At 32.1% G+C, this 10,374-nt stretch overlaps 1 protein-coding gene across 1 annotated transcript; it reads right to left on the reverse strand.

The window, feature by feature from the left end:
• Nucleotides 1-93: 93 nt before the first annotated feature.
• Nucleotides 94-2,780, reverse strand: LOC107477094 (S-adenosylmethionine decarboxylase proenzyme). Its single transcript, XM_052257491.1, has 5 exons — nucleotides 2,647-2,780; nucleotides 2,473-2,565; nucleotides 1,701-1,849; nucleotides 1,565-1,581; nucleotides 94-1,390 (listed from the first exon to the last, which is right to left on the reverse strand). The coding sequence occupies exons 3-5, from the start codon at nucleotides 1,833-1,835 to the stop codon at nucleotides 322-324; spliced, it is 1,221 nt and encodes a 406-aa protein (XP_052113451.1). The 5' UTR covers nucleotides 1,836-1,849; nucleotides 2,473-2,565; nucleotides 2,647-2,780; the 3' UTR covers nucleotides 94-321.
• Between the last annotated feature and the right edge of the window lie 7,594 nt (nucleotides 2,781-10,374).

The following is a 10,374-nucleotide window of genomic DNA, read 5'->3' on the forward strand; positions in this document are numbered from 1 at the left end:
AATAATTGAAACTTGTAGCACGAATTAACTTAATAATATTTCAACATTTGAATGGGAAATAACATCATAATAGTACATCAATATAAAAACTAGTTGTCCAAAGAAGTGTTCAATCCATAACACTCCCATTATTCAAATTCAATACTCGAACAAAGATAAGAAAGATGCAAGGTAAAACACAAACAACTCCAAGCATAGAAGCATTAAGCACTGCCCCCAAATAAAGACCACAAACATGCACATGCAGCCTGAAAGGCAAGCATTTATTTATTTTTTCACTTGAACTAAAACACACAACATTTAAGACACTAATTTGCAGAACTACACTTCTTCTTCTTCATCTTTCCAGAGTTTCAGAGGGGTTCTAGGTGAGCCACAGCCAGGAGTCTTAACAAATTTCTGGTAGAGAACAGAACCACCTCTTCCCAGCCCTTGGTAGCACCTCTCTTTGCGGCAGTATCCATCCACATCCAAAGAACAACTCTGCTTAAATGTATGGGTAGCAACATCCACATGAACAGCAATCAGAAACTCACTTGGATGGAAGCATGTCAGAACGTTCTCGACCAACTGGTTGAGATTCAGCGATTCCAAGTTATATCCGCATGCTTCAAAACTGGCATAGCTGAAACCATCTTCCGGAGTAACATGAATTGTAGAAACAGCAGCTCCTTCTACAGAGTTCATTGAATAGCCACAAGGTTCGAAATCAAAATCGCATATCTGAGATTCCGGAAGGATACTCCTAATACCGGAATTGGCAGTCATCGTGGCTGCTGAATCAGATTGTTCTTTGTAGAAAACTGATGCTTTCTCTCTGTCCAAACCAGTCATGCACATCTCCATAGTATAAACAGAGTCCGACACTCGGACAGGCTCTGCTGAAGCAGAGTATACATGCCAATTGTGTGCTTTGTCCGAGCCACCCATAGTGTAAGCCATACTTCCTAAGCCAAGCTTCCCAAAGTAGGAATCCAAGACTGCTACTTCCTCGGAAAAGTTCCGATGGGGAAAGGGCTGAGCAGATGGAAAAATAAAACTTCCGCGGCTGTACCTTACAGACTGAACGTTAAGGGAAAGCATCTCAGCGAACTTCAAAATGGGTGGAATTGAAAGCAGCAATTTGGTAGTGCCACAGGTTTTGATGATGATCTTGTATGGATAGACAAATAGGCTTGACTCAGAGAGAACATATGAGTCAACTTCATCATTAGACAATGAGGAAACAATGGTGCACGCAGCCGGTGCTAAGATCTCATCCAACTGGGACTTCGTTAGAGACCTAAGGCCCTTTCCCTCAGGGTCAGAGAAGACTCCTGGGCAGAAAAAGGCTACCTCTAACCTCTTTTCAAAGCCTTCGAAACCAATTGCAGATGTTGCAGTAGCCATAATTTTTCAGAGTCGAAATGAACACAATCAGAACCAAGAACTGAGTAGGAAAAGTAGGAAACGAGAACGATCGCAAAGAGGGGCTGGAAAGACGATATCCGGAGGAGAGCAGTGTGCAAAACCTAAGGAAAACAAAAACAGCTAACAAACTACGGTTCCAATCGAGACGTATCAGGATGGCTTGCGAGCGCACTGCACAAAAAGCCATATAATTTAAAGCGTATTAGCAATGGCCATCAACAAAATCCAAATAGTTTCCACAATACAACAAAGCAATATCATCTCATCACTTTTAATAAAATAAAACTTACGTTAGAGTAAGCAGCAGATCTGAACTTCTTGATTCCACCGTTTGGACGAATGTCTTCAATGCTGTAACCGAGGGGAGCTTCGTAGAATAATGATTTACTACTACTAGACTTCTTCTTGCCTCCTTTTGACTCCATTAGATCATTCAATCCTGCTTCATAACAGCAAAAACTGAGAGATTAACACAAACAGCTGACCAAATACAGAACAATGGCAGGATAAACAATTACATGATCAAGAAATATATCTAAATGAAAATTGCTAATTCAAGAAGCCAAAACATGAGTACATAAAAATTTAAGATATGTATCTAACAAAACCAGACATGTAATACAATAAGACAAATAGACATGATGTGAAATTGTAAACTTGATCATAAACTCCAAATTTGGGAACTGATTACTTAATCAAAATAATTACATATTCTAACGATTCCAAACAAAACAAAAAGGTTCACGACAGAAAGAAAATAACAACATAATAACTGTATATTCGTATATAAAGGAGATAGCTAACTATGATATGAAGTATTATACTGGAAACTAATCCAAATAATATATTTTACGATGAACACCGAATATATATGTAGCATGAATTTTAACGATTCTAAATATTGAACGCATATATATCAAAACAATCCGAACCATCAAACATACAACTTTACGTATAAAGAATGAACTAAAAAGAACATCACTTCCAATCCACAACAGAGATAATCAAACATGAGTCGCTAATCTAAAACATAAGATTGCAAGCTAAATAAACAAAACGTACCTGAATTGATAAAGTTTGTTACAAGAGAAGAAAAAAAGAACGTTCTTCCTCAGATAAACTCTTCAAACACAGATCGAAAATTATGCCTGAAAACTGCACGCGAAAATCGAAATCAAATTCAGTAAACGCCAAGAGAAACGAAAAAGAAGAATCGGAGAATTGAAAAGTGCTTACCGATTACGAAATTCAGGGAACAACGAAGCAAGAAACGCAACGCAGTAAACGATTTGAGAAAACCCTAGAAGAAGTCGAAGATGAACAAAACGATGCGATTCGCCGCGTTTTGGAACGAGAAGAATGCGTGTGATGATTGCGTTGTGAATTGCGAGAGTTTATATAGCTCCTGGGGATGTGTTTTGACTATAATACCCTTTCCAATAATTTAGGTTCGTTTCATTATTTTATTTTATTTTTACCTTTTTTAAATACCAACCTTATCCCTAACAATAATCTATCTAATAATCTAATTCAAGTTGGGTTGGTTGTTAAAGATAAAATTTTTAAAATCTGCCTTGAAAATTCATTTATTAATAAAGTAAAGCATATTTGGTAGTCCATCCATCTCAAAATAAATTAAAATGGTAGATAATTTTTTTTGTGATTTTTAATTTTAGTTTTAGTAGGGAAAAAAACTCATGCCAAAGGGGATAACTTGTGAATGTTTATCATGCAGTTTGAATTGATTAAAACAAAAAAAAATCACAATTTAATTATATTGTAGTTTGAGTTGGATCAATTTAATTTAATTTAAACATTTTGAAGTTTTAACTTTAAATTAACTATATTATTTGTTTGGTTTTGAGAAAAGAATCTAAATTTTGAGTATTAAAATAATATCTACAGCATAAGTAAAGTTAAAATAATATTCACTTTATCTCTAATCAAACACAAAAGTTAAAAAAAGTATATGAATCATAATCTACGTTCCATTATATTTTTATTCAGCACCATATGGAGCACAATCATAAGCACCTTTTAACTTATAAAATTATTTTCCTTGCAATTATATGGGATCAAATCATCAAAAGTTGTTTTTTTTTTCTTTGGCATAATAAAAAGTGATATTTTTCCTTTCTGAATTTAAAAAATTATCGTTCTGAGAATTTAACTCATGATCGTATATAGTGCAGATAGATATATTGCAGTACATGTATTAGTCCATTCTAATTTTTTTATTAAATTATTCAATTCTAATAATAAAAGAAGTGAAGAATTCCTATGTAGTAATTATTTTTCTTGTCATCTTAACTTATATTTTCATTATAAATTATCGACTAATTAAAAATATAAAAATATTTTTTATTTTTTAAAATATAAGATATTTAAGTTTTTTTATTCAAAATATATAAAGATAAATCAGTCTTCTAAAAAGATTTAGATGACTTACATCTTAAAAAGTAAAAAATATTTTTATATTTTTAATTAGTTGAGAATTTATTTATTTTCGAGATAAAAAACTAAGAACATATTTATCATTTACTCTTTTTATAATTAATATAGAAATAAATTATTTCTCCAAGAGTTGGAAAATTTTCTGAGGCCAAAAATTAACCAAGAAAGAGAAAGAGAAAGAGAATGAGATTCGTGTAGAAGAAAAATTTGGTGTTGACCAAGTTAAAGATGTTGATAAGATTGAGGATGTGGCTTGAGATTGTGGTGGAAAATATGTGTGGCAACTTTGAAGCTTTTAAATGCTCATATAAAGATTCCAAGGTCCCCACTTATTACTTTCTTTTTTAGGGTTTCTTTGTCCCCCTTCTTGTGTCGTGTTTTTTTCTCCTCCGTTATTTTTATTTTATTTTTTATGTATAAAAAATAAGAGCAATAAGAAAGTTCTCCTTTTCTTTCCGTGATTCTTTGTTTCTTTCTCGAGTTAGTGGGTGTTCAAACTTAGGCTCTCAACGTTTGTTTGTTTTTTCTTCTTTGTGAAAGAATTATTGTAAGGGAATATTTAGAGAAAGAAATGAGAAACAACCATGTGGAATTTTAGACATATATATGTTGGTCCAAGTGATATTATTTATCTATTATGATTAATTGTAATATTACTTGAGGTCTCACATTATAGTTTTAGTAAAAATAATACTAAAGAACTACATTGTAATAGTCAATTTTAGTTAATATTATATAAGATTATTAAATAAATTTATTATAAAGTTCATTAAAGACGAATTTTTATTGAGTTTGAATTTAGATGTTATCATTTTGATAATTTACTTTAATAAAATAATTAAAACCTAAAATTATACTGATATCCGAATTAAAATTTGGTTACAATAAATCAATTTCGCTAGGTAAATAATGAGATATGCGAACAACGTGAATAATAGGTTGTATTTCAAATTTACTGACCATTCAAAATAAAGATGATATCTAATTAATTTAAAATTTAATTTTAAAATTAAAATTAATTTTTAACCTATTGTTTAGATTGTTAAAAAAATATTATTCTTCTATACTTTCTCTATATAAATTTATGTAAATCGAATCATTTAAACTTGATTTGCATATTTACACATAAATTAAATCAATTAAATTTAATTTATACTCAAAAATTCGAAATAAATAAATCAACTTCAACTACTTTGATTTAGTGATGTAAGAGTTTAGAATTTGATAATTTATTAAATCGATGCGGTCAGGATCAATTTAAAGAGAGACAAAGATATAGATAAATCAAATTAGCCTAATTTGCTTTATGTCTTAATGCATTACGAAGTAAGATAATCTGATTTAACAAGTGTTATGTCCTATAAAAACACCTATAATATTTACTACGGTCTAAAATTAAGAGTGATAATGAGATGGGTAGTGCAGATTTTTTCCTATCCGTCCCTCCCCGCTTGATAATAAATAGAATCCGTCTGCTTCTACTTATGGGTAGTAAAAATTAAATCCTAACTTACTCTCATGAGTACCCATTCCGTTTTTACTTACTCCTATGATTATTAAAATTCAATAAATAAAATTTAAATTCAAATTTTATATAATTATATACATACATAAATTAAAATAAAAACTTAAAAATGATACAATATTATTAATTATTTTACATATATTATATATTAAAATTAGATATATTTATACCGAGGTGGATAGGGCGAATATTATTACCTAAATATAATCTCGCCCTGTCCAAGATCCTTACTAAAAATTCGTTTTGAGCGGGTAGGATCGAGGTGAAAATCCGCAAATTCGAGTAATATTGTCATCCCTATCTAAAATGATACTAGCAATAAGTAGTGATGATAGTTTCTTAATTCTTGTTAGCTATAGAAGAAGGATTAAGAAATAAAAAATGCGAGAGATAATAAACTTAACTAATAAGAATTCAATGAATGTATGTCTTTTTTTTTTACAGAAAAAAACTTTCATTTAAGAAAATAGCTAAACGACACTTACATATTGCAGAAAAAATATTAGATCTAAAACTAAACAAGAAAATGGATAAGTTCTATGTTGAACTATTGTTTGAGAAGAGGCGCAAAATTCGATTACAAAGAATCTTATACAAAAGAATCAGAGATTCGTTACAATCTCTTCTATTTCTAAATCTATACAGGAAGTGTTGCACCACAAAAATTTATATTCTCTTCTTCTCATAATCGGTCTAAATGCTATCTAAAACTGTAAATATTTCCGTAGATGAAAGGCTCTCGTTGTATTTTCATCCCAAATATGTAAAAACATCACCAACATACCCATAAAGAAGACCAATACACCATAAATGAGAGAAAAACTCCACAAAAAAATTATTTAATCTAGATCTGGATCTCAAATCTAGATCTCTATAAATAGAAAATAACAAAACAAACAAACAACAAAGCAACAACAGAATAAATATGGAGAAATAAAAGAAAAAAATTGCGAAAGAAAGAAGAGAGGGGTAGTGGAGGGTTGTGGTCAACGGAAAGAGAAAAAAGAGAGAGAAAAACCCAGCGAAAAGAGAGAAAAGAGAGAGAGAGTAATGAGAATGTGGTTGGTGAGAATGAGAGCGAAACACTCAGAAAGGAGATATGAATGATTTGGGAGGAAGAGAAAAGAAAAGAAAACAGAAAGAAAAAAGGGAAGAGATTTCACAGAAAAGAGGAGTAGTAGAGAAGAAGAAAAAGACCACCGTAGTCCAGGCTAAGATGGTAGCAGCGGCCCTCGAAAGACTTTAAACATTTTCTTTTGTGTGAGAGAGAACTTCATAATAATCAACTAATTTTGAAAATAAATTATATTTTAACTAATATTCAATTTTTGCATAAATTGATAAATCAAACTTAATTAATTTGATTTACATATATTTAAATAGAACAAACACGTAATCAAATTAAAATAAAGATATCTATATAATTTTAAATTTTAATTATTTTATTAAGGTAAATTACCGTTATTCGAAAGTCATTTTTCTTGTATTGAATGGCTTTCAAAACTTTCTCTTTTTGGTAAAGTAGTTTAAAATTAATTTTTGTGGTTGGTTACATATATATTGGTAGTAATTTCCTTTTTATTAAGAAAAACTTTAATTGGAATGGTAAACTATCTAAAGTTCCCAACCTGAAGGTGTAGTACAGCCCTAAATTTTATTTCGATTGGATAAGATTTATTTAATTATTTTCGGTTTCTAATTAAATATAGACAAGTGTTATTAATTATTAACGAACGAAAAACTGGGAAAGATATAACCAATAGACATTGGTTAAAATCTAAAATGATTTGTGAATGCAAGTAACTATAAAATAATATAAGTTTAATTATTCTATTTGTTGAGTCTACAGCAAAATTTTGATTTTTAATAGATATAAAGTAATATGAAATTGAATACTTTTTACAATAATGTATTTGTTATATATTTTGTAAAAAAAAAATAATATAAAAGATTTTTTTTAACTAACTCTATAAGATGATGTGAATAAGGATATTGTTATTGTTATTGACTTCAATTACAATTCTAGAGAAGTATATATAGTATCTCTATGCTATAATTTCAACGAATAAGAATAAAATTCTCCAACAAAAAATTCCTTACTAAACATTTTGAATTCTTTCCCATTAAAACTCATTTATTTTACTTCCTAAAATTACTCTTATCCTTCCTTTATTCTCACAATTCTCCACCTCGGTTATAATTTGAAATCTACTCAAATTTTGGACGATCAAAGTATGGTATTCGTATCCCCATGCCTAACAGGAATAACATTGAGCAATTCCAAACAGTGTTGGAACTTGCTTTCTAACACTACTTTAGTCAGGATGTCTGCGGGATTTTCATCTGTGTGTACTTTTACAAGCGAAATGTTGCCTTTCTCTATAACATCATGTACGAAGTGATATCTTACATCAATATGCTTGGTACGAGTATGATGAACCTAATTTTTAGCCAAATGGATTACACTATGACTATCACAACTCAGATTCACGCAATCTTGTTGAAACTCCAAATAATCTAGGAGACCCCTTAGTCACAATGCTTCTTTTACCCCTTCTGCTACTGTCATGTACTCAACTTCTGTAGTAAATAGTGCCACTGTAACTTGTAACATCGATCACCAACTAACTGGAGCACCTTGTATTTTATATACATAACCGGCCGTAGAACATCTTCTGTCTAGATAACCATCATAACCAGAATCAACAAAGTCGCTAATTTGACATGATTTTTCACTAAAGCATAAACTTATGTCAATGGCACCCTTCAAGTACTTTAATATCCACTTGACTGCTTACCAGTGTGCCTTACCCGGATTTGCCATGAACCTGCTAATAATACTAACTGCCTGTGAAATATTTGGGCGTGTACACACTATAACATACATTAGGCTACCGTGTATACTAGCATAAGGTACATTTTCTATGTAAGTCTTATCTTCTGCTGTTGTGGGAGATTGTTTACTAGAGAGTTTGAAATATGGAGCCAACGGCGTTATTACTGGCTTAGCATTTTTTATTTCGAACCGTTCAATAAAGTGTAAACCCTGGTTAAATTAGTAAATAATTAATCAATAAATTATTTTTTTAATAAGGAGGATTAGAAATGCGAATATTATATCAAATTAGGGTAGAGCTCATCGAAACAAGAATTTTGATACTAATTTCAAAAAAATCGGTCAAGGATTGGACCAAATGGGCTGAACTGGTTGAACCGGGCCCAAACCAAGCCGTGGGTCCAACCGGGCCCGCCTTTAAATGGACCCATGCCCTTTCTTCATTCTCATTTCATCTGAAACGAGATTGAAAGCTCCAGAGAAGAGAAAAGGGTGCCAAACCCTTACGGTAAATTCCAACCCGCCGTAACTTCTCCGTTCGAGCTCCGATCGCCACACTGTTTGCGGCCACGCGTCCACCGCGTCGAGCTCTACATTTTTATCAGAACGATTTTACTGGTAACTTGTTTAATCACTCTCAGGCCTCTTTTCCCCTAATTTTCAAATTTTTAATGGTAAGGTTGAATTTCTTTAATTTTTGATGTTTTAGGATCCAATTAGCTTGAGGAAAACGTTTACTCTTTCTTATGTGAAGCTTGGCTAAGGTGAGGATACAGTAATTCTATTTTATTTTCATTGAATTTGAGCTTTGAGTATTAAATTGGATATATATTTGTTATGAATGTGTATTAGGTTGTGAATAAATAATTGGAACTTGAAATTATGAATACTGGAACTTGGAGGAAGCGGATTAGTTGAGTTTTGAGGGGCTGCCTTGGTTTTGAATAAATAGCTTTGGTCGTTACGTGGAAATCGGCTAAGGTATGGTTTAGGTTTCTTGCATTTAATATATAATGTTCTGTAAAAACTTAGGCTAGATGATCATAGGATAAGTTGGAATGCAGGAGTATGTTTAATGTTTAGTAATTTGTCGACGAATATATTTGGTTGAAGTTTATTGGATAATTAGTTATTAATTTTGGATGGTGAATGTTGTTATGTTAATTTGGAGATAATTATGGTTGAATGTTATTGTTGATGAACATGGTTGATTTTGTGCTCGTTGATTTACTAATGATTTGATGAATTATTGATTTGAGGTATAACTATTGTGGAGGTTGTTGTGACAATGAGGTATTTTGTGTTAGAAGCCTAGGATTAGTGAACTATGATCCTTAGTTGAATTTTGGTTGTTGGATTTGAATATTGTATGAGTATAATTGTTGATCTAAGGTAGATTTATTGTGGTGACTGTTATGATGATGAGGAAGGGTGGTGGACGAAATTGTGATAAAAGAGTTTCAGGCACTGTTAGAGAAGCTCACAACTCCGTTCAACTAACCAGCAAGTGTACTGGGTCGTCCAAGTAATAAACCTTACGTGAGTAAGGGTCGATCCCACAGAGATTGTTGGTATGAAGCAAGCTATAGTCACCTTGTAAATCTCAGTTAGGCAGATTAAAATTGGTTTATGGGTTTTTGAAAATAGAAATAAGAAAATAACTAATAAAAGTGATAGAATACTCATGCAGATTCATTGGTGGGAATTTCAGATAAGCGAATGAAGATACTGTATGGCTCAAGGACGCCTGCTCTCCCACTGCTTCGACTCAATCCTTCTTACTCCTTTCCATGGCAAGCTGTATGTAGGGCATCACCGTTGTCAATGGCTACATCCCATCCTCTCAGTGAAAACGTTCCTATGCTCTGTCACAGCACGGCTAATCATCTGTCGGTTCTCAATCAGGTTGGAATAGAATCCCTTGATTCTTTTGCGCTTGTCATCACGCCCAGCCTTCAGGAGTTTGAAGCTCGTCACAGTCATTCAATCCCAGAATCCTACTCGGAATACCACAGACAAGGTTTAGACCTTCCGGATCCTCATGAATGCCGCCATCTATCTAACTTATACCACGAAGATTCTGTTGGGGAATCTAAGAGATACACATTCAAGCTCTGTTGCATGTAGAACGGAAGTGGTTGTCAATCAC

The sequence above is a fragment of the Arachis duranensis genome, chromosome 1, assembly GCF_000817695.3.
Source record: "Arachis duranensis cultivar V14167 chromosome 1, aradu.V14167.gnm2.J7QH, whole genome shotgun sequence".
In the NCBI taxonomy this organism is placed as follows: Eukaryota; Viridiplantae; Streptophyta; class Magnoliopsida; order Fabales; family Fabaceae; genus Arachis; species Arachis duranensis.

What these genes read in the sequence shown, in the direction of transcription:
- LOC107477094 (XM_052257491.1), bottom strand. Translation starts at nt 1,835, where the DNA reads ATGGAGTCAAAAGGAGGCAAGAAGAAGTCTAGTAGTAGTAAATCATTA.